This window comes from Heterocephalus glaber, unplaced genomic scaffold (assembly GCF_053883595.1).
Source record: "Heterocephalus glaber isolate CG9 unplaced genomic scaffold, H.glaber_assembly_v1.0 deba00000071, whole genome shotgun sequence".
Classification (NCBI taxonomy): domain Eukaryota; kingdom Metazoa; phylum Chordata; class Mammalia; order Rodentia; family Bathyergidae; genus Heterocephalus; species Heterocephalus glaber.
In genome coordinates, this window is record NW_028258137.1 from 9,532,630 (window position 1) to 9,557,922 (window position 25,293).

At 40.2% G+C, this 25,293-nt stretch overlaps 1 protein-coding gene and 1 long non-coding RNA gene across 3 annotated transcripts in view; one reads left to right on the forward strand and one right to left on the reverse strand.

Annotated features, from left to right (window-relative positions):
• Adamts18 (ADAM metallopeptidase with thrombospondin type 1 motif 18) overlaps window positions 1-25,293 on the forward strand; it is a 138,135-nt gene that overhangs the window by 101,611 nt on the left and 11,231 nt on the right. For both annotated transcript variants that reach the window (XM_013071480.3, XM_004842818.3), the window contains 5 exons: window positions 413-536; window positions 1,446-1,690; window positions 18,522-18,663; window positions 21,144-21,270; window positions 24,259-24,466. In XM_013071480.3, the coding sequence (XP_012926934.2) occupies window positions 413-536; window positions 1,446-1,690; window positions 18,522-18,663; window positions 21,144-21,270; window positions 24,259-24,466 (846 nt within the window). The remainder of the gene's footprint in view (window positions 1-412; window positions 537-1,445; window positions 1,691-18,521; window positions 18,664-21,143; window positions 21,271-24,258; window positions 24,467-25,293) is intronic.
• On the reverse strand, window positions 150-12,201 carry LOC147830599 (uncharacterized). The gene is made up of 3 exons (XR_015448527.1): window positions 3,651-12,201; window positions 2,526-2,628; window positions 150-468 (listed from the first exon to the last, which is right to left on the reverse strand). It is a non-coding gene; the product is annotated as an uncharacterized LOC147830599 (long non-coding RNA).

Below are 25,293 nucleotides of genomic sequence, written 5' to 3' on the forward strand. Positions count from 1 at the left end.
ATCCCTGGCCCAGTACTCACTTTTTCTTTCGTTTAAATTTGTCTGTGAGCTCTTCGATCCTTTTAGGGTGTGGGTGCAGATGCACGTGTATGTGTATTATTGTCCACATTTTTATGGTTTAGTCAAGGAACTAGCTTGGAAATCTCACCCCGTGTTAGAAGAGAGCTCTTCTATTCCACTGTTGCAGATGGAGAATCTAAGCAATAGATAAGTTCTGTATCTTGCTCAGTCATGCATCTAATAATAGCAGAGGAAAGACATGAACCCCAGTCAAACTAGAGACTGTGGTTTTAACCATAAGCTGTCCTGCCTCTCTGATGTTCTGGAAAGACAGAAAACCACACACCTCATAGTTATTCTTAGCTGTTGGCTTCTCTGATCTGTGATGATTTTCTAACTTTCTTTCCCACAGCCAGTAGGATGTGATCACGAACTTGGGTCCAAAGCAGTTTTGGATGCCTGCGGCGTCTGCAAAGGTGATAATTCAACTTGCAAGTTTTATAAAGGGCTGTACCTCAACCAGCATAAAGCAAATGGTAAGAGACGCTGCTCTTTCATTGTCATCGCTGCTGAAGCAAAACTTGCCACCGAATGTGTCTGAGTCACATTAAAATGGTGACTGAAACACAGAAGGTTGCTTTTGTCACTCATGCAAGAACAAAGGATGACAGAACTATTGTTGGTGAGAATTTTTGACAGTACATTATAGGTCAGAAGTGTGTTGAGTGAATGCCTTCCTACTTTGTGGTCTAAATATGACAATTAGGCTATCTATCATATGCCCCAAACTCATTTGTTAAACAAAAAAACATATTGTGACCTGGGCATGGTGGCACATGCCTGTAATCACAGCTAGTGGAGGCTGATGCAGGAGGATGGTAAATTCAAGGCCAGCTTGGGCAATTTGGGAAAACCTTATCTCAAAATAAAAGAGCTGAGGGTGTAGCTCAGGAGTAGAATGCTTGCCTAATATGGGCAAGGCCTGGGTTTGATTCCCCAGGATTGGAGGAAGGGAAAGACATTGTAAAACTCAGAGGATCTGGTCCACAGCGGTACATGAATATTAGAAGCAATTATCCAAACTTCTTGAGTTTTGGAAAATTACTGGTTGAGAACACATAGCTTTAAATTTCTTCTAGCTAGGTTAGAAAGGCCAAAGGGCATTCCTGAGTTTGTGGCCTCACTTGGCCTTGGGAGGAGAAGAGTGTGTCTTCTGCCTACAGACACATGCTTAGTAACATACTGGGAAAGCTGCATCTTCCTCTAATGTTTCTACCCCTTGGAAAAATGAAATGATTGCTCTTCATAGCATGGGACTGAATGTCAGTCAGTAGTCCAAAAACTCCACTCTAAGAAAATGGACATTGCATGGCTCTGGGCATTTCTGGTCCCCCTTCTCTAATGCACAGAGTAGAATTCAGAGCTGTTCTATTCTTCCCATTTAGAATATTATCCAGTGGTCATCATTCCAGCTGGTGCCCGAAGCATTGAGATCCAAGAGCTCCAGATATCCTCCAGTTACCTTGCCGTGCGAAGCCTTAGCCAGAGGTATTACCTCACAGGCGGCTGGAGCATTGACTGGCCGGGGGAGTTCCCTTTTGCTGGGACCATGTTTGAATATCAGCGCTCCTTCAACCACCCGGAACGCCTGTATGCACCAGGACCCACGAACGAGACACTGGTCTTCGAAGTAAGCCCTTTCAGTTCATTCATTTCTCAATGCTTTGTTCTACATTTATCGTGAGGACTCCAATTTGAGTGAGCTGAAAGCACTCTGACCCTTTCACTTCAAATTTGTTTCCCAATAGGCTCATTTTCAAAGTGTAAGCAGGAGAAGACAGCACTTCCACTGGGGGGAAAAGACAGAAACCCAATGGGCTGTTAAGAGAATGTGTTGATTTTCACATGAGGATGCCAGCCTTTCACCATTATTTGGGGCTTTCATGAATGCAAAGGAATATAGCAGAAATGCTTTTTTGGTTATTCCAGTTTGTCTGTGTCTGTCATTTAGATAACCCTTGTAGCTGTTCACTGCAGGTCAGCTGACCTATGAGGCAGAATTATATAGTAGAGAAAATGCTTGCTTGAGTGTCAGCTGAGTTTTAGTCAGGCTGCACCACTGTGATTTTGTAGGTTGCACTTTCCCCAGAGAAAAGAAAAGAAAAATATCTTCGTGGGCAATGATGATAATATAGCCAATACATCTGCAAATAACTCTGCAAGATTATCACCATATGTGGATTTTCTTTAGTCACGTCTTTGAGTTTGCTTTTTTCCCTCTTTTTAAAATGGCATTTATGGTTTATTCTCACAGGGCAAGTGTCTTACTTCAGTTTGTATAGAAACGATACGGTCTACCACTTGCTGAACACATATACAACTAGGGCATTCTTGGTAATCATTTCAAGCTTCAATTTTTTGCCTGTACAATTGGAGTGCAAAACTTACTAAGTCAGATTTCTGTTATTGTGACAAAATACCTGATTCGATTAACTTGTAAAGAAGAAAGGTTTGTTTTGACTCACAGTTTTGGTGGTTTCAGTCCATGGTCAGTTGGCCCTGTTGTTTATGGGCCTGTGGTGAGGCAGTGTTATCATGGTGGCAGTACGCAGTGGAAAAAGCTTTTATCTCATGGTAGCCAGGAAGCAAGAGAAAAAAGGAGTCAGTATCCCAGTATATAAGAGAGTCCACCACCTCCTGATTGCATTACAAACTGGGGAACAAGTCTTTAACACATGGGTTATCAAGGGGACACTTATCTAAACCACAGCACTTAACCCACTGACTTGCCAGAATAGGGAATCAAATGTCAAGAAAAGTTAAAAGATGACCCTAACTCATACTGCCAGGAAAGAGCAGAGGTGAACTAGTATCCTGTCTTTTCTACTCCAGAGTATGATAGCTACACTCAGTCCAATCCTACTGCTCTCAAACACAGGAAGCATCAGATTGATGTGGCTATTACTATCACAACTGTTGAGGCTGTAATGTTCCCCTTCTTCCTGTGCTGTGATCTTGTACTGATCAATTGTAAGCACCCTCTTTCCCCAAAAATAAGACCTAGCTGGAAAATAATCAACTCTCAGAACTAGAGATCAAAAAATGCCATTCACAATCAGCCTATCCTTGCCTTGGGTTGTCTAAAAATTGAATATTAAGAGATAGCTATGAGAAGATTATTTGATGGGTTTTGGTAAAATTATATATAATATATATATTTTATATATATTCATATTCTTAGTGCTGAGGAAAGCATAATTCATGTTTCTGTGGGGAGTCTTACACCATGCTAGGTTCCCTATCACCCAAGGTATTTGTTCAGCTCCATAATTAATAAAGCAATTTTCAGAGACAGGTTTTCTTTCTGTCTAAACAGAAGCCCTCGATTTATTCTCAGGCTCATTCCCATGTGCAGTGGGATGGATAATTCTCCGGACAACTACCATGCTGCTGTGATGTTGGTAGTGACCTTCTGCAGCTCTCCGCAGTTCAGTGGTGAAAGCAATGAAAATGAATTACTCTTACCCCATGTGTGGGAGTTTGCATTCCATGTGTGTTGAGTTATTTGGGGGGAATTTAGATGACATCTTGAAGTTTCCCTAATGGATTCTCAGGTCGGCTAGGACTTTAGAAAGTGGAAAAATGAATACCTATGCATTAAATTGTCATTGAGTCCTTCTGTATCTCATGCTCTGTGCTTCCGTTGTGTCCCACAGTAACAGTAGCTGTGGACTGAAAGGCAAAAAATAATAAATCTCTTTGTTATGAAACTTAGAGTGTTGGAAAGTACAGTATAGTGTTACATAAATAAATATGTAAATGAACACAGAGTTATAGATCAGGATAAGTTGTTGGGAAGGAAATCATTGTAAGAAAATAAAGAGAGGGATTGCCTTGGATTAGGGAATGGTGGGGAACGTTCTCTGAGGTGAAATTTGAGGATGTGAAGTACCAGCCAGGTGAAGGGCCCAAGCAAGTTAGGTAAAGAAAACAGCAATTTAAACCCCATGTTTTAGAATTGTGTGTGTGTGTGTGTGTGTGTGTGTGTGTGTGTGTGTGAGAGAGAGAGAGAGAGAGATACTGAGGAGTGAACACAGGGCCTTCACAATGAGCTACATCTGCAGCCTTTAATTTGTTTTATTTTTTAGAGTGAATCTTGCTAAGTCACTAAGCTGCCCAGTCTAGGCTCATACTTGGGATTCTCCTGCCTCAGCCTCCCAGAATGCTGGGATCACAGACATACGATACCACACTCATCTTGTTTTAGAACCTTGTGGTAAAAAAAGAGTATTGGGCTGTGGGATAAATATAGTAGGAGGAACAGACCACCATAAGAGTATAAACCATGGTAGAGAGTTTGGATTTCATGCTAAGAGCAACATCAGAATCTTACCAAAATGAGTGTTTTAAAAATCTTCAGCAGCTGCTGTGCAGATAAGTGACTGGAAAGACCTGAAGTGAATTGGGGAAAAAATAAACTGATCTTCTAGAAGATAAAACTAGAAGTGCTAGAAGATGACACTGTGGAGTTAAGTATGGATTTGCTTGTACAACCTTATGGCCTGAGCATAGAAAGTTGTTGGAAAGATTTCTAAAAATGAATGGGATATGGACTCTGGGGAGAAGGCTGTGTTGAGAAATGATCTCAGGCTGCGGCTTTGAGCATCTGGTGGGTGTTTTTACCACTATAAGTATCTTGAGGACGCCTGGAAATAGGGTTAGGGAGGGGACAGATTGTCACATTAGCTGCCTGCTATTGGAGATGCATCTTGGACAGTCAAGAGTGGCCATCAGCATGCAGCCGAGTGTGTGTTCAAAGAGCATCAACACCTTGGCATGGATACTTGATTCAGTTCCTGAAAATGACTGAAGTGATACACAAATGGATCACTCGTTAACCGAGAAGAGCCTGTAAGTCCCAGTTTTCTTTAATAAAGCAGCCCTCTTGGGAGTAGCCAAGTAATTGTCATGTCAAGAATCTGCCTTGGGAAGGAACTCTTGAACCCTGGCTGACACCACCGATAGAGGGACACACCTGGGACCGCACACAGGTGCCAGGGAGCTTGAAGTGGACACTCACCTGTCATCACCCTGGCATTTTCTCCTGCGTCTTTGCCCTGCACCTGTGCACCTGACCCAGGGCAGTGGAGCTGTCTTTGCTTGTGGCAGTAGAAATGGCATGCAAGCTGCTGGTGCTGCTTTTCTTTCTTTCTTTTTTTTTTTTTTCAAGATTGCACCAGCTGTACTTTTCCTTCCAGACTGCAATGCATTTAAAATCTGTGTCTGAATCCCCTACTCAAAAGCTATGCAAATTCATTTTAGAGTATAATTTACAAGTATTGCCATAGTTTCTGGAAGCAATCAGAGAAACCTGCTAAATGTCTGTTTCATAGTTTCAAGACCATGCAGTGTCTTCATATTTGAAAACTACAGCATTTCCTACAATGTCAGAATAATATTTGGTGCTGATAGAGATGTTTCTTGTGAGCTACTGTGGTATAAAACGAAGACAACTCTCCACATGGGAATTATCCAGTAGCACTATTTTTAAACATTTACTGAGGAAAAGGAGTAGAAGATAGTTAACATCAATAACCATGTGTAACTTCAGATTCAAAGGTTAAAAGCACATATTCTTCACTAACTAATGGAACTTGGGGACAAGATCCTTAATCTCTGTTGCTTAACTTCCACATTTGTAAAATGGGAAAAGAATATACACGATGACAGCAATCGTAAGGATAATTTCAGCACTTACAAAATATGTAGCACCTGATCTTTATTACCATCATTATTTTGTCTCTGAGCCTATCATATGCGTTTAAAAAAAACAAAAACTAAAACTAAACCTCAGACTCTAGGTACCAAATTGATGATCAAAGGCCAAATTCAGATCACATAATATTAAAATAAAATAGATCAGTGCTTTAATATCAGCTGACTTCTTATAAAAGCATGGATTTTTAGATCTCTTTTCTATTAACAAAAAAAGAAACCTCTGGCCCCAGTAGATATTTGTGTTTGCAGACTCAGCGGTAGACCTTGATCATGAGTCAATGTCCCATTTTCATCCAGACCTGAGATATACTAGGTCCCATCACGTCTGTCTCTGTGGTGGGAGACCCCCCTGAAGATCTCACCACACTTATGAGAGAGGGGTGGTCCTCAGGAGATGCTCTTCATCTCTTTTGGCTGTTTATTTTAGAGGAAGAGATTGGAAATTCTGAATCAAACTATCCGGAGGTCGACAAGTAATCCAGTCCTTGAAATTACACTTTAATTAAATGTAAGGCATAAAAGTTGGCTCCCCTGTTGAAGATTCCTAGGATCTTTTTCTCCATTTTTTTTTAAAAGATGTATTTGTTTCCTGCTTGTTTTCTATCAAGTATCTGAGCAGCCACTTCCCTTCCTTTTGAGAAGTCTGTTTAGCTTGAAAGGCGTCACTTTTAGAGAAACGGAGCTTTGCTAGTGGTGCCAAGAGGCCCTTATGCACCACTAGACAATCGTATACATACACAGCTCTGTGGCTGAAAGGAACCTAGAGAACAAAGAAGGCCTAGATGCCTCTTAGGGCTTCAGCCATGAACACTCAGCACAAAGTGCAAACCATTCCTGATGAAAAAGAGGTTTTCTTACTACTCCACAACAAGCAACCATCTTTGTATTGTTACTCTCTGAAATTTTGTGCATAAACACAAAACTGTTCCAAGTTTTCACAGTTGTTTGTAATTTAAGCTTTGCTGTTAAGCATATATTCTCTCTGCAGAAAAACCACAACACAGAACAAGACATGATGGGAAATACAAAGCTGAGGAACTGAGTTCCTTCTTACTTTCATCTTTAAGACTTGAAGGACCCCATTGTTGTCTGTATTGATCAAATTAAACAGACAACTGATATGCTGCTGCTGAACAGTAAAGCAGTATCAAACTGAGCCTTTTGACTTCTCCCTTGTTTAATCTGCGCACAGTTCTGTATCTCACTCAGCCACATTATTTAGCCTACATAAAAACTAAACCCTTGAGTTGTTCACCAGGTACAAAATTTTTTCCTGATACTTCAAAGTCTTTTTTGGGAAATGGCCTCAAATGGGAATGCAGTTCTCTAAAATTGATCAGGTTCAACAATCTATCTTTTCATAAGTCCAAACAGTTCCTTGAACAATGACAACAATTAACATGTAAGGAAAAATATTGGGTAGATCTAAATAAAGTCATAATGTGTGGTAGGTTTGATTGGATATGCATAATATTTTTAAATACTTTTTTATTATACATAATAATAGCTACAGTAATATCACATAATGTAAAATTACAGCTTCACCGTGGTGGAGTAACGTCACACCTGTTTGGCTATTGTTTTCCAGACTTCCTTTGTGTACTTAATCTATCTATAGAAGCATAAATTAATGTCCTAGAAATATGATCTGTCAGAAAACAGTCTAAAAGGAAACTTGCATGCTTAACTGGACATGCCTTATTTGTATTTTTAAGAGTTATGGCTTCATTAAAAAGTTGCAAATATATTTGAAGCTAAAAAACCCAATCCAGTTATCCAATATGATGTCTCTTTTCTCTTTGAGAAGAACTTTGGTTAATGCCTTTCATATTTAAGTCCACTCTATTGTTTTTTAGAGATTATTAAGTTTCTAATCAGTTTTAATCACATGCTTATATCTCTCCAAAACTGATAAAACACAGTTATTTTATAATCCTAAAGTTATAATAACTAATAAATTACATTTTCCAATACTAGACTATTTCTTAATGTCCAAGTGATCCATGGCTTTATTCTTTAAAGGAAGTTAAATAAAGTTCATACACTTTTCCATACAACAGCTATGAATTGAACCAAAATGAACACTTTCAGAGCCAAAAATATGTTCACTCCAATATAAAAATATGTTGACTATGCTTTACGATCCTGTGGGAGGCTAAAATCAGTGTGTGGGAACCTACCAAAATGAAAACTGCTGTTCTCCCCACAGAAAGTATATGTCTTTGAACAGAAACACTTTCTCCTTTGGCCACTTAAAATTACTGCCTGTTCTCTGAGCTCTTATTGTAGTGTAAAATTCAGCAGAAGGGTGTGTTTGTCCGGACTCATAAGGATGGCACTGTGCAGACAAGGTCTGTCTGTGTCTCCCACTCGTACATATTGCATCATATCGTCCTAAGGTCTTAATGAATTTCTGTCTTCAGCCACCTTAGTGGGTACTGATTTAGGTAACTATTATTAAAGCAATTTTCTTCCCTTTATTTCTCTTCAGTGTCTAATTACAAAAAAGTTAGGCTGGGGATTTAGCTCAGTGGTTTCGCCGCCTGCTGCACAAGCGCAAGGACCCGAGTTCAATCCCCAGTACCAAAAAAAGAAAAAAAAAGTTAAATATTTGTTGAGCACCCCTTGACACCCAGTCCTGTTCTAAGTGCCGAAGACACACCAGTGGTTGAGATCTAAATTATGCTGCCCAAACTTCATGGTCTCCAGTCTTTAGCGAATATAATGCAAGTTTTGGTATGTGGTTCCCATTGCTTTGGGAAGCATTATGGGTCAGGCAGGGAGCAATGCTATAAATAGTTGGTGACAGTAGATCAGCGATTGTATTACTTTGGATGAATCATTTAAATTTTTTGAGTCCCAAATTCCACATTCCGAAAAAAATTTCCATAGGCTGTACTAATGCCTTCCACTATATCCTACAACATTGTCCTGAATCACTTTTCTATCAACTGATGACTTATTTATCTCTGTAGCTTTCATAACTGGCATAGTATCTAGAACACTGTAGAAAACACCCACACATGTGAATATTGTCCAGTGATAAATTCAATCATTTAGAAAGTGCAATCTTCTTTTAAATTGAAATTCTTTACATGCAGGCAAAAAGTAAAGCAAATGAAAACTTCTCTCACCGAAGTTGAGAGCCTGCGACCAGAGCCCAGCCTCTCCTTGCCCCATGGTGGCCTGGAAGTTGTCTGAAATCCCTGGGCTTCTGTGACACATGTTTTAAAAACCACCATCTCCAACACTGGGCTCAGAACCTTACAGTTTGAAGTTAAATACAGTGAATTGCATTTAAAGCAATGAAACTTGATCTCCTGAAATGCATTTGGGGAATCAATATGCTTCCTAAAGTACTCGCCTAACTCAGTGTGAATAATTTACCATAGGAAGTTGCCAACCACTTAGTTCACAGCACACTCACCTCAAGCTGAGAGGTGAGCTTGTCTTCCTAGGGTGGGGGGTTGTTACCAGATCTTTCCACACGTTCCTGGGTGTCTTTCAGTGCAAAGCAGAGAAATGCAGTCCTGGGAGTAACTGACCACTATCAGTTAACCCCAAGAAATCAGTGCCTGGCCTGACACCAAATAAAAGTGTCTTCTGATTCTGGTTATCATTATATGTCAGGACTTTATAGGATGTCTTCATGGGGAGCTCAAAGTTTAAACTAAATAGAAAGCAGACTTTTACTTTTATCACTAAGTCATGAGCCAGTCCAATTGGAAAATGCGGTCTGTATTGCAGACAGTCATTCCCCTTGGATCCCTGACTCTGCATGATTTCAACATTTGCAGCAGGTGGATGTCAGCTTAAACAGTGCTGGTGTCACTGATTTCTGCAGTGGCCAAGGGAAATCCCTGAAGATACTCAAAGATTGTGTGATTGTCTTAGGCCCTAAGTTTTCTAGGCATTATTTAAGCCCATCAATCAAGTTTCTATTTTGAAACACATACACATGTACATAAAAATGACTTATATTTCTGCATTGCACAGGGAAAAAAATATTCATGTATACATCCAGCATGAAGAGAAAGAAATATTTATTTGGCGATCATTGGTCTTCTGAGATCACTACAGATACAGCTTTTACAAAACTAGATAATTTCCGTTTGCCTAATTCTCTGCCATGTAAGCCTGGCATAAAAACTAAAATTTCTATCATTGAACTCATGCATTCGTTAGTCATCTGAAAGATTTAGATTCGTATTTATTTATATTTCAATACATTCAGCGCATTATGTATTGGTTGCTGTGTTACGTTTATTTTGTTGGGTTGGAGAACAAGAACAGTTAAGTCTTTGTGAATCCTACGTCTCCAGATAACTAAACGTAGTTTGTGTCTTGGAGAATGTGGGATTTCATTCTGAAATGATAGAAATGTGAAAATTGGGAGTCAGAGTTGAAATCTGCACATGAGTTGGTTGGAAAACAGTCATTTAATCTGAGATAGATGTTTATGGGCTGGGCTTTGCGAGTGTGGCTGAAAACCTAATGTTTTTCTTATTTTGAGATTTTGATGTAGGTAATTTAGGGTCATTGACTTAGCTCTTTGTTTAAGCACTGTGGAATTGGCTTGTTTATTAGACAAGTGTAGGACTGGCAGTAAGGTTTAAAACACAAAAATTCTTTTATTCCGTGATTAGCTAAGGTGTCCATTTAGAGACGACGTATTCTTCAGAAGAGGGATGAGCTGTCTTGCTAACTCATGCCCTCTCTCCTCGTCCTCCCCCTCCTTCAGTTTCTCTCCGTCTCAGTTTTGTTCTCTCTCACACACACATGCACCCATACACACACCAAACAATAAATGAGTCATATTCTCTATCAAAGTGTCATGTGGCTGGAGTGTAAGTGAGGAAATTCAGCTTGAGTGTTTCATTATAAAGTGACTTCATCCCCTCTGATAAACAGAGCGATTCAGGAGGACATGATAACACAGGTTGTTGCTCTTCTATAACTGAAATATGATCACTTGGATTTTTACAGCATTGGCCTTTTTAAAAAGAAAAGAAGTTTAAAAACTAAACCACTTTCCTTTATGTTAGGGATCTTTTTTCTGTGCTGGGCGGCAGAAGGGGGTGTTTAACTCTTTGAAACCTTATTCCCGTTTGATAGTATAGCAGGGAGGCTCCTGGAACTGAAAAGCAGCCACGTTTCCAATGACAGTAAGTGAGAAATAGGTTAACCCCAGGCTAGTTCCAAGGCAGGAAAAGACATCTAAAGAAAATTACTGTAATAACTTCTTCCACTCTTTGGCAAAAGGAGATGATGGGGTGGCTGGGGACCAGGTGGACAGGCACATTGATCAGTGAGATGACAGTGTGTGAGCAGCGGTTGACAAAGTATTAATTACCTTCTCATCTAGCTCCTTCCTCTCAACCCTGCCGGCTGAATTCTTCCCAAGGTGAAGGGGCCAGAGTGAGTAAAGATGTGTCTCCAGATAAGATCAGTGCAAGGGGAAGGAGATTAGCCAAGTAGCATGGGCTGAATGAAGACACAAAATACTAAAGAGGCAAGAAGTAATGGAGAATTAATTCAGAACAGATGATATAAAACTGAGACGCAAGAGGACGATTCCATGGTGTTGTCTAGATGGCACTTCATTTGTCTAGAAATGGCCATTTGCTGTTTGAAGCTGGGGCCTCTGGTTAATTCACGGCAAATACTTCTGTGATAGGTGGGAGAACACCATTTAATTCTCTTCACTAAACCCTGAGGAATGTTGACGAGTTGAATTAGAACATCGTGGAAATTCAGTGTGTCAGCCCACAGCTTTGAACTGCCTAACGGATGCATTTCCAGGGCCCTGCCCGGGTCTTTGTGTTACTGTCGCTTGTCAAATCCAGCTCACTCACACATAATAGCAATGATGATACCTGGTCATGTTCTTCGAGCCTTGAAGCAAACAAGAGGAAGGCAAGAAAACTGGCTGAATTTTAACATCGCAAGGGATTCCAAAAACCACATGAACTTACAAAAACACGAATCCGCACCACGAAACTCCTTCTCTGAGACATATAACATATGGCGCAATTGGATGTTTATCAAGGAAAGACCAATCAATAAAGTCTGTTGTGTTTCAGTTGCTCAAACAGCAGGGAAATAAAAACATTTAAACAAATGCGGTGGGTTGGGGGGGGCACAGTTCGAGGAGATTAAGAATTATATGTGCTTACATTAGATAATAGCATATCAAGGAAACACAACTTTCAGGTTCGGACACAGTATCAGAAAACAAATGTTTTGGCATGCTATTGCATCCCCGTGATAAAATCTTTCCAAGAGAGAACGCAGTTTTTAACAATTTCACTCAAAATCCTAGACAGTGTCTCAGCTTAAGAGCCCGAGTTGGGAGAGTCAAGACATCAGGTTTTAGGGCTTCACCATACCAGAGTTCAGTCCAGTGCTGCTGCTTATAGCTATTTGACCTTGGGAACTGCTTTATTAATCTACACTGCTGGAACACTGACAGAGCCTTTTCACAATATTGATATCAATTTTAAATGCAAGAATGCATTACAGTGCTTTGCCTGGCACCCACAAAACCTTCGGTAGGAATTGCTCATGTTATTTTTAAAGCAATCAAATACATCATGGGAGGCAACAAACATGTTTTTCAGCATGCATTAAATAAAAAGTCCATCTTTAAAAACTCTGGTTTCCAGGGGAAAATCAGGACCATTTCTTTTTTTAAAATCTTAAATAATAAATACAAAGCTGGTTGAAGGGATTTATAGTTTTAATTCTAAAAGTGAAAACAAAAGAAAAGTGTCTGCCTATGATTGCTGTCGGTGTCTTTTGTTTTAATCCCTCTCCTGCGGTGGGAGGTTGGTAGGTTCCAGCCCGTTTGTGGTTTTCAGCTTAAGAAGCTGTAAATTTTATAACTCTTCACCCTGCGGTCAAAAGCTGCTGAGTGTTGTGTCTGAAGTCAGGTGGTTCGTGTGTTAAAGGTAGACATTAAACAGTTCTACCGAGGACCTGGAAGCATTTCTGGAGGTTGCTTGCCAGCTGTAAATTAGAGACCCAGTGCCAGTTGGCTGGAAAATTCTCTGGACTGAGGCCAGTTAAGTAGACTGAATCATCACCGGCGGTCTTTCCAAATTTGTGCACTTAACAGCTTGGGTCTGTAGATGGCCTGATGTGTAGCGTGAGGTGGTTTAAAAGTGGCATTGTTATAGTGGGGTGCTGTGGCACATGCTTGTAATCCCAGCTCTCTGGGAGGCCGAGACAAGAGGATTCCAAGTTCATGCCCAGCTGGGTAACTTAGAGACATAGTGAGACTGTCTCAAAATTAAAAAACAATTTTTTTTAAGGTAATTCAGACTGAAGACCCTTAGTTTATTTCCTAGTAACACACACACGGCATTGTGATGTTTTGCCCTGGTGTCAAGGTTGTGGTGCTCCTAGGACCTGTTTGTGTTTTCCACAAGTGCTAAAAAGAGCAACTGACGGTCACTGGAAAGGTTTTAAAATAGACGTGAGTGGTGGACATTGTCACTCTCAAGTCACGTACTCTGAGGCGGGACCTCAGCACTCCAAGAGGAAGCTGGGCTCAGCGGGGTCCACACCCTCTCTCCAGGGTGTCCTGCCTCACAGTGAGACACGAAAAGCTATCTGTGGCTACGGTGATGGTAACGGTCCCATGAGGTACTTCAGTGCAAACAAAGCCACCAAATTGGGGCTTACAGAGTGTATCTGTGAAGACAGGAACTGACGACAGGGTCATTTAGAGTTTGAAAAATTGTGAATTGTGCCTTACAGCTGATACAGGTGAGCAAAATCCTGGATGTTAAGTTTAGACTGGGAGGTTTCGTGGGGATAGCATTTACTAAGGTGCACTCAGAAGTTTGTATGCAGAAGACCCTCTATTGCTCTGATAAACTCTTAATTTTCATCTTGCGCTGGGCCTACAAATTGTATAGCCATTCCTGAGAATGGTGAGAATTGGTGTCTGTGACCAAATTCAGTCTCTGTGAGAACAGAAGAGACCCACAGAGATTCCAGTGGCCAGGCAGATATTCTTATTTCCAGAAGACAAATTGTTTGCAAACATCAAATAGTAAGATACAAGATAACTGCTGTGTGCTCTGCTCTTACTACTTCCTTCCTCAATACAGCATAAAGAAAAGGACAGAGGGTATCTTACATTGAGAATCAAATGAAATTGAATTGTAATTGGCACATTCTCATTTTTTATATAGTTGGCCCTGTGCATACTTGTTTAAATTCTTCCTTTAAGAGGCCTTTGTGAACTCACGTTAAAATAAATTCTTAAGGCAGATTTCTATTGGTTCCTGCAGAAACTGTCTTTCTGCCTGTTACTACACATAAACTCTGGGTGTGAATTATAGCTACGTTGCCATTAAAGTCAAGCCTTGAGTTGTCTGATTTTGTAAGGCTGAGAGGCTTTTATCTATTTATACTATTTTATCTATTTATATTTTATCTATTCACTGAATGTATTCAAGTAAACGTGAACAATATGCTGTAATATGCTACTGGGATAAAACTAATAGAGCACACACATCTACACACATATCCACCTACTATGTGTCTTGTGAGTTATTAATTTAAAGTTGCAGCTTCCTATGAACATTTACAGTAAATTGTGTCATTTTTCTTCTCATTTTGGCCAGATACATTAAAAAATATTTCTTGATATTTATGAAATAGATTAGTTCCCTTCTTGCTTTAAATATTCTGCTTAGTGCTGTTCTTGCTCTTAGCTCTAGTATTTTACTTTTACATGGATCTTTTCATATTTTCCTTTCAATTATGGGGAAAGGGAGGTGTGAAACATCATAAAGGATTTGTCCCTTTGTGAGGAATAGAATAAACCTCAAGAAAACCTAAGTTCTTTTTGTTATTTTGTGGCTTCTTCATTCAAATCATTACTAAGACACTTTGTTAAATTACAGCGACCATCCTGCTGTAGGTGGTCATGTGATTTTTATTATTGATCTCACTGAATCATTGGATTTCCCCGTGTAGGTACTGTAGCACTTGGTGCCCAAACTGTAAAGTAACTGTCCCTGGATGATTTTCTCCCGAGAGTCTATTTCCTCTTCTTCCCTGGAGGATCTGATTTCTCCTCCTGCCCGAGAGGTTTCTTCACCATCCTCATCATGGAAGTCAGAAGAGTGATGACGGCAGTGGCAGTAACAGAGGGGGCATAAGATCTGAGTAGATGAGAGGAAAGATGGTCTATTTCCTGGACTATTCAGTGTAGGTTGTGGAAAAAGGAAGAGTGCGAGGTGACTCTAAGGTTATGTGTTGGACTGCAGAGGTAGAAGGAGGGGGTCGCCATTTCATGAAATGGTGAAGGCTGAGGGAGGAACAGCCTTCCTGAGGACAGAATAAGATGATGCCAGTGTTGGACGTGGGTGTACTTTTCAGCATTCAAGTGCAGATGCCATTTAGGCAGCGGAATAGGTGAATGTGAAGGTTCAAGGCTAGGTTTCACCTACTTCTGCACATACTGGATGGTAGCCATTCACCACATGTGGTTAAGCTTAAATTTGACTTAAGCTGGAAATCACTTTGACATTGAACATATAGGAAATAAGAAGGATCCAGCAAAAGAAACTAGGAATAAAGGCCAGTGAAGTTGGAAAAAAGCAGAATGAGATTCTGGTGGCAGAGAAAAGAAAGGAAGTGATCAGCTATATCTAATGCTAGTGACTGGTTGATAATGAGGAGGACAGTTAATTATTTAGTGTGACACCCTACCCTTGAAAGAACAATTTCAAAGACATGATGCGGAGGAAGATCTGAGAAAGAACACGGGGAAAATAAGGAAACATGGAGACAGAAAGTAAAAACAACCTAGAGGATTTTTTTGTTGTTATTACAGAGGGAAACAGAAAAATAGGGCACAAGGTAGAGGGATGTACAGAATTCAGATAATGTTTTGTCTTAGGATGAGAAATATAATAGCATGACCTGATGCTAATGGGGATGATCTATTAAACAGGGAAGTTTCAGTAAGGCTCAGGAGAGCCATCTCCTGAGATGGGGCCAGTTATAGCAGTGATACTGTAAAGTAAAATGGAATGTGGCACATGGTGAAGGACGTGGTCTTAGGAGCCAGAAAGGAACATCCAAGTGTCAAAGGGGGGGGAGGAGTCTATGGATGGAGATGTGGAGACAAGTTTGATGATGAGATACTATGTAACTCTCTTCTTGTTGGCACCATTAATGATTTTTTTAGGGTTGATTTGACTAAAGGTCAGGGGAAACTCCATGGCTTGACTGTCTGTGTCTAACAGTGATGACACCTTTATCTTCAGGCTAATTTTTCTCATAAGTGCATCTTTCCTCTTGACCCAAATATTTTTAAATGTTTGTCATGAATCCATGTCTAATGTATGGCTTAGATTCCAAAATCTGTCTCAAAGATGGAAGTAGAATATAAGGTGTTTGCCCATGGAAAATTTGTTAAGTCATTCTTAAATCAACAGAACAGAAGTCCCAGAAGCTCAAAAGGCAAGAACTAATATTCTTTTGCTTTTTTTTCTTTTGCATTTGTAATGAAGATGTATTTCCCTAATTAGTAAAAATCAGGATGTAGTTTGAATGAGGGAAAGGGGTGGCTCCAGAAATTGGAGGTAAGTAGATTTCTTTCCCTGTAGCACTTGCACTTAAATTTGTCTCTTGCATAACCTGAATGTACTGTAGTAGAATATCATCCCACCTCGCAGCCCTTAGCTCACTGTAACGCTCATGTACTTCACCCATTTTTTTAAATTGCCATACATATAAATGTGGTGTGCTGCATTATTTTCTTCCCTACAAGACTTCTGCATTTCTGGTGCACAAAGAAAATAGCAACCATAAGTTCTACATTTGAAATACTGCTTTAACTGAAAGAGAAATTAAGTTAGAATGAGATTATCTTCTGAATGTGAAACTACTCTTACAGTTCTAGTTTGATCACATATAAAACTCTAATGCGGTAGTGTTTCCTTAATACCACATGAAAATAGTAGGAGAAACTCTGCAGGAATACCAAGTAAGGGAGGCATAATATCTATTTCGAATGTGTGAATGTTAAATCAAACATGTTATTCCAAAACTGCTGTGTGGCTTAGCTGCAAAAATTAGGAAAAATGAAGACTAAAGAGATCCTCAAAACTAAAAGACCTCTAGGATCAATGGTTAAAGGATTTTCACGGGCAACTGATGAGAACTGATGTTTGTCCATTTTAATGGTGCTGCCTATGGTATTTTGATTTTGTTTTGAATGAGGTATAGGGGAAACTGAGATTTAACAGTTTGCTTAATTCTGGGAGGCACCATAATTTGTCACTATAAAATAATACCCCTACCATAAAATCTTAAGAGTTAGCCGTAATATTCCTGGACACATTTAAACTAATAGCAAACTGGAAACCATTTGGTAGCATCCTAAAGAGTAGTCTGGTCCTTGAACAGCTGCCACGCACCCAACTTTAATTGAAGTAAGATCCCACCAGAGATCAAGCCCCAGGGCTTCCTATTTTTAACTAGCAACTGGCTTTGCCTCTTGGGCATGAATGCCCAGTTCTGGTGGTAAAGAATTCTCCACAAGACCCAGGGCAGGAGGAATTCATGCTTTGAGCTTGAAAGAAAAAAGGAATAATAGAGGAAAGAGGACATCAACAATGAGATGTTCTCTCACATCAAAAACAAGGTGACAGGGCTGGGGATTTAGCTCAGTGGTTTCGCCGCCTGCTGCACAAGCACAAGGACCCGAGTTCGATCTCCGGTACCAAAAAAACAAGGTGATATATTGCATTGTTTAGGCAGACTTTTGTTGGAAGTTTTGTTTAAGCTCTGCGTAGTCACATGTGTGCTCTTGCACACCTTCCACTCCCCTCTTTTTCAGTGAGAAATAGGCAGCCTCATCAAAGTTGGAGCAATGTTTTGAGATAACACAGAAATAAGGCCCAATAGTGTGCCCAACACCAGGGAAGTGCCCGATACAAGCTTGTTCTTCTGTTACTAGTCAGACTTAGCAGGATCAGCTTTATACTGAGTTCTTGACTTGTTGAGTTTAAATCTGTTTCTGCACATACATTACCAATCTGTGATGCTGACTATATTTCTTTTTTTTCTTACCTGCTCAGCCTAGGACACAGTCAATAGATACATTCCATTTGGGCATTTTATTAGAAACTCATTTAGCTTCTAGTGTTGATGATGGGCAGCTCTACTTGGGGTGCCCCATGGTTTCTGGGATGTTTCTCCTGGGCTCAGCTTCTGCTAGTGCTCAGAGAGAGTGTATGAATTGTGGCCCAGGGTCATAAAAATAAACATAGACTGAGTTTCACCTGTGATCTGTGAGATACCACTCCATGTTTGTATCATGCTAGGCTTTCAAATTTAAATTAGCATTAAGACTCAGTAATGTACGGCAATAGAACCATCTTTCATTTTAGTATAAAACGTATGTGAATGTGTGTGTGCATGCATGTGTGCACACATGTGTGATCTAGAGTTGAGGATTGCTTGCTCATAGCAAAAAATAAATTATTTTTTTGCTCTTTAACGTCTACCTAAATCACAATTTTGATCCTTTAATGTGTGTGTTTTAAAGTGTCATGGGAAAACTTGAAATCAACATAGCATATAGTTGGAAACAATGAATTAAACTTTTAAGATAAAAATGACATGCAAGTATCTTTAACATGTTTAGCAAGATTTCTGGAATTCCAGGCTCTGACCTATACTTTGATCTCTGATTTTTATCTCACACTGTCCAGATTCTGATGCAAGGCAAAAATCCTGGGATAGCTTGGAAGTATGCACTTCCCAGGGCCACAAACGGAACTCATTCGGCCACGAAAAGACAGCAGCACACCTGGAGCACAGTGCAGTCAGCCTGCTCCGTCTCCTGCGGAGGAGGTAGTTGCTTCCCTGATTCCATCTTCCAAGTCTGTCTCTTCTGAAAACAGGGTCATTCATGCCACACTGCTTTAACATTATGTGGTATAGATATGCCACCAAAGAACTCTCTTTCATGGGAACCACCCCTATAAAAAGAAAATACTGTACAAGTCAAGGATTTTCCTATGTAGGAAGAAACCAATGCTCACAAAGTTCGAATCAGCCACAACCAAAGCACAAAAATAGCACATCTCTGGGGGCTGAGACAGGAGGATCATAAGTTTGGGGCTAGCCTGGGCAACTTAGCAAGACCCTGCCTGAAAATCAAAAATAAGAAAGGGCTGGGGCTCTAGCTCAGGTTCAATCCACAGTACCACCGAAACCAGAAATGTTGCACATCAGAAACTTAGATAAACTACATTTATTTATAAATTTATAAATACAAGCACATAGTTATGTCTCCAAATATCCATTCAGTTTTCAGATTACAGTTCGGTTTCTCCCGCTACTGACTTTATGTCGTTATGATCCTCCCGCTGGGACTTTAGAAGGCGGGGTGAAGACTGAGAACACACACAGGGATGACATTTCAGTCCTTCCCCTTGGGGAAGGTCAGTGCTCAGCAGGGAGATGGGTTAAATGTGAGACCAGCAGCTCTACCTTAGTAAGCAGGAAAAGGGCATTTTACTTGGGTATGGAAAATGTCACAATCCTTAGATTACCTGGTGTCTGTCACATGTGCCCTTTGGCAATTTACCCTTTGGGAAAAAGAATGAAATTTCAACTGTAGGTCCATGAGGCCAAAGCATGAAGGTTGGTGGCTCATTTGCTATTATTAGGGCACCTGGTGATGGTAACTCTTCCTATTGGGCTCATCCCACTAAATATGAGGCCTCTTAGAACTAGGGACAGGAAATGAGATTCTTATGTCCACAGGGTCTGTCTCTAGATGCTACTTAACAAAATACAAGGAAATGCTTTGCACACACGCAAAAAATTAAAAAGTAATGCATTTTATTAATAGTTAAGGCCAGTGTGCTATAAAGAAGAAAAGTAATCCCTATTATAAGTCTTCAATCAGAAATAGCCAACATTAATACTTTGGTGTCTGTCGTTTTATTTTTTTTCCTGTGTGTATACAACTACATACGTCTGATAGTCTCAGACATGTACCATAAGTCATTCTGTACTATTCTTATTAAACAGGTACTATGATATAGACATATCTTTACACTTGCTCTTTTCTGCTTGGTCTCAGATGGTGAGCAGTTTCTCATATATCGAATGTTCTTGGAGAATATTTCCAATGGCTTCTTAGTATTCCAGGAAGGTCACAGTGCCTTGGGAAGGGGAGAGAGATTTGATGCACTTTCCACCCAAGGGGATAAATCCAGGCAAGGTGGGAATGGAGGAAGAGTGTGGAATTCTCCCCTGCCTCGATTTAGCAACCCCTTCGTGTGACTCAGACTCAGACCCTGATATGCCCTAGGCGCACAAGAAGGTCTAAATGAGTAAGTTCTCTGGAAATGCACCATTAACTCTGGAGAATTCCAGTGTGGCTTTGATCTGTGCCCCCAAAAGCCAAACTGCTTCAATCTAAGGAGCAGGGCTGACTGCTAATCCTTATAGCTAGCCTGACATTTTATCATTTCTCATCCTCCATTTTAAGGGAAAGTACCATGTAAATAGGTCACAGGAGAGGCAGATTTTCTGATGGCTAAAATAAAAATTGTTCACACATACAAAAATTAATACCTCTGATAGAAGTCCTGGAATAAATATTAAAACAAGGCAGAGAGATGCCAGTAATACAAAACAGTCCTAGCTGAGGGATATAAATACATATACAGAGAGTTCAGCCTCTTGCATGTAAGTATGTTATACTTTTGTGCAAGTATAAAATGCTTCATGGCAAAGTGGAGCCTTAGGTTTCCACACACCGTTCACTGTTGGTTTTTCTACGAGAAACATTTTCCATTAGATGCGTGCAAAATGAGCTAAAGCTTGCTGGGATCTTTCCCTTTATAGTTGTTCTGTTTTAAGGAAGTGGTATTTATCACTGCATAGCACTAGAATCTACCTCAGTCTTGAAAATTAAGAATCTACACACTAAAATTAATAAAATATACAATCTATTATCTTAGGGATAAATGGAATTCAAGTTAGTTGCAGCTGTATCAAAAGGAGGTATTTTCAGCTGGTGTGGCGGTGCATGCCTAAAGATCACAAGTTTGAGGACACCCTAGGCAACTTAGAGACTTGGTGAGACCCTGTCTCAAAATAGAAGATTAAAAACAAAGACTGGAGATATAATTCAGTGGGTAGGGCCTAGGTTCAATCCCTGGTACTGGGGGGGAAAAAGGGTATTTTCTGAAACTATTTGGATTTCATATCTTAAATAGAGTATCAGAACACTGGTAAATCTGAATCTAAACTTGGAAACCAAATTCAGTTGGTTATCTGAAATTTTTACTTTGTAACTTGTGATGTCTTACTAGGTTACATAAGTGTAAAGGCCATTTGCTTACGAGATCAAAATACTCAAGTCAATTCTTCATTCTGCAATGTAAGAACCAAGCCAGCAACTGAAGCCAAAAAATGCAATGCTTTCTCCTGCCCGGCCTAGTAAGTCATCTGAAAATGTCTTTCTGTTTATATCTGTGCCCCAATGGCTTGTTGGTATAAGATAATGAAAGGCCTATTGTCAGTACTTCTGGTTGAAAGTGATTTAAAAGTAGATGCAGTGCCTAAAAGAAAAATAGAAAGGAGGATGAGGTTGGAGGTTGAATTATATGATTTGAGAAATAAGAGCTTTCACTGGACTTTCTGACAATGCAAACTTGGGATACAAAGGTATCTTATTTTTTTAACTTTTGAATACATCTCAGAACGGAATCAAACAGATATTTAAATAACACACAATCCTATATTAGTTAAATTTACATGTGGTTGTATGCTTAGATTTTATAGAAGTTGTCCAAGAATGTAAAAATCATAATATTATGTAGACCATAAAACCCCAATGCAAATTATACAGTAGCGAGATGAAAAATAAAGAGAGATAGAAGCCAAGTGGCAACTCCCCTGCTGGTGGTGGTCTCTGGGAGCTCAGTGGGTTTGTTCTTGGATTGGTTTTAGCCACACTGTTGTTGAACACTAACTTTAAGTAATCTCCCAGCCAACTGGAGTCTCTTCTCCTGTGATTTATCTTTTGCCAAATATATTTATATAAATGAACAGAGTTTGCACATTCACCAATGTTTCAGATCATCTTAATAAGTAGTGTTTGGTTTATGGTGTTGCAGTCATGTTACAAAATCTTTAAATATATGAAAGTTTTTCTTGTAACTAATAGTGTATTTGTTGTAATCATTTTGGATTTCAGCTGCCCACCAGTCCTATATGTGTGCAATTGTCAACTCAGATCTGGAACCTATTGTATTATGCACACAAAAAAGGAGCAAGAAATGCGGAGGGCAGGTTCCTAAGGGTTCTCCTTCCCTCTTTCACTGCTAGGAAATATCTGGACCTAAGAACTATTCCAGAGCTCTAAGGTGTAATTATCAAAAGTGTTCTTGACCTGTGTGGAGTAACCTCCTCTGCAGGTGGTGGTGGTGACAGTGTGTACGTATGTGTAGAGACAGTCAATATACTTGATTGACAAGCGATAGTTTCTGATCATAAGCCTCCTTCCCAGCATTGGTTATTCCAGCAAACCAAAGAAAGGGACCTCATTTACTCCCTCCATGGGAGGGAGTATGCCGAGGTCATGCCCAACTCCTAATGCTTCCTGATGATTAACTCCATATAGAAAGGATATTCTGCGTGGAATGAATGCGCTAATTAAAAGCAGAACAGGGCCTTGCAGGTTCTGCAGAGTGGAGATGATGGTATGGGTAGGATCTTCTGTTCCCTTCCTTTTTTCTCCACCCTCTTATTTATTTTTCAGTATTTTCTGGTGGAATAATGGGGCCTTTCAGGGACCGTACTTACCTAGGGATATACTACAAAAAAAGGGTTCAGCAAGTAGACTGGAAGAACATCAAGGACAAGGGAATTTATCTGAGTTAACTTTTACTTTCACATGTATCAGTCATGTCATAAGCACTTGCTGAATGCCAGGCCCTGAGCTGAGAACTGGGTTGAGGATGAATCACATATAATTCTTGCCATCAGTGAACCCCCAGGAAGAGATAAATGTGTACAGAAGTAACTGGGTTGCAGTGAAATATGCTGATAAAAAGTAGGCAGAAATGTAATTAGGGGTCAAATGGACTGTGTGGGATCTGGGCTCTGAAGTAGTGGTGGAGAGGGACAAGGTTGGCTAGAGAATTAGCCAAATCTCCAAGGTGGAAGAGCCATATACGCTGTATGAAAAGTCTGCATTAGGCTCTTTCTAATCTCGTACAAACTTATCATGTTTGGCACATAAAGGAAAGAGACTTGAACTTGGTATAAAAATTACCATTTTATGGGCAAATATTGAAACTAATAATTCCATGTTTTCTTTACATCTCATAAGAGACACATAATTATATAAATATGAGGAATTATTCTATTTGACCTCATCTTTTTAACCAGGATAGTATGGGTTTTGAAGTTTTTTAAGAACACACATAATCCTACAACCCATGTGCATAATTTTCTCAACTTTAATTTCACACATGAGGGTTGTGGGGAAAACCAGAGGAAAAAGTTATAAGACTAAAAATGTATTTGCTCTTATTGACTTGGTTTTATTTTCTAGAATGATAGAACGTTTGTAATCCAAGATCAGTTTTAGGCATTGTTACTATGAATGACACAAATGTGTAATGAGCACATCTAGTGTTATCTTTTTCCCCACAGTTTTTATTAGTGCCTCCTGCTTATTCAGATGAATGAGTTTCATTTGGGCAGAAAATAAAATTGATTTTAAAAAGTAGTTATTGAAAAGGATTAATAGTCTTCATTGATGAGTATTCAAATATACATCAAGTCTCAATTGTGAAAAAACTGGTCTAGTAATCTTTGAATAAATGTTATGACTAGTAAGAAAAGCAGCTTGGGAAACTGCCCATTAAGAAACCCCCTCCATAGACGGCCTGTGAATGGACCCTCTCCCTACGTACACACATCCCCCACCCCACCCCGCACTTGTCACCCTCCATTAGCCTTGTTTCTGTGATTCCAGCACTTACCAGAAAGTGTATTTGTTCACACAGGCATCTTTTCTCTGTGTTGTAGATGTCTTCATAGAAAGAACCCTGCCTCATTCATTTATCAATCCCAGTGCCTAGAAGAGTCCCTGACATATAGTTAAGATCCCAATACATTTGGTTAAATTAGTTGCTCGGATATTAAAATAGCATGTGTTTCTTCCTGTTCAGGAGGCAGGAGTGTGATTTTCCTCAGACTGTGTGGTGATTAGACGTGCTTCCTAAGAGCCAAGCCACATTTGCGTATGTTTCAAAATCTATAAAAAAGCAACAGATAAAAGAACTGATTGCCCTTAGTGGTTTTAAAAGGGATCTAAGGGCTTTCATTAGGAGGGTCATCATTCACAGTTATGCTTTAGAAGTGACAATAAAAGATGTTGACCTCACTGAAAGTGGTTTTGTTTGCCACTAAAAGTTGGATGCCCGGTGAATGGAGCACCTGCAGCAAGTCGTGCGCTGGGGGCCAGCAGAGCCGGAAGATCCAGTGTGTGCAGAAGCAGCCCTTCCGGGAGGAGGTAACAGCAGTGCTGCATTCTCTCTGTCCCGTGAGCACACCCACTCAGGTTCAGGTCTGCAACAGCCACGCCTGCCCTCCGGCATGGAGCCCGGGGCCCTGGTCTCAGGTAAATGGGAGGGACTTGAAGCCATGGGGTCTCAGCCCACCCTCATGTGAGACAAAGGGTATAAATGCTCCCCGCTGTCTTCACACGGATCACAGTGAGTTGACACAGGGCCTGGGGATCTGCATTTTAGCTAGTGTTGTTTTAAGTGATTCTTATGGGACCTGAAGTCTAGGACCCCATGTCCCAGAGCTTAATCCAGAGTTCATGTGGGAGCCATTTGGGCAAAGCTAATGGGTGCAGCTGGAAAGGCATTGTGTGTAGACCTGGCTGCTGAGTTCTACAAAGCAAATGGGAAGATGCAAATATGAAGAATGAGACTCAAAGGAAATATAACTCTTGCTACAACTGGAAAAAATAGAGTCACATGAATAGAGAGAGGAGCTGGTATGGAGTTTGCTATTATCACAAACTTCCAACGAAAGTAGTAACACTATAAAGTTGGAAGAGGCATAGAACCCCCTGTTATTCACAACTTAGAAATTCATTCTAAAGTAGCTCTCAACTGGGGGCAAGTTTGCCCCTAAAAGAGTTTTTTTGTCCCAGCACGGAGGGAGATGGGAGCTGCTGGATCTAGCGGATGCAGGGGCAAATGTCCTGCAAAGCACAGGACAGCTTCCTGTGAGGAAGAATAAACCTCAGAGCTTTCCTGGCTGCAGCGCTCCCACCTCTTGAACCAGCCTCTGCTCATCTGTCTGCCCTCCTTTCCTTCAGAGTACATTAGATCCTGGAGGATGGCGCTTTCATAGGGTCAGCAGAGGTCACAACAGAGGTGTTCATGCTGAGACTGTATCTGATAGGGGAGTAAGGGCCAGGAGTGGGAAAGAATA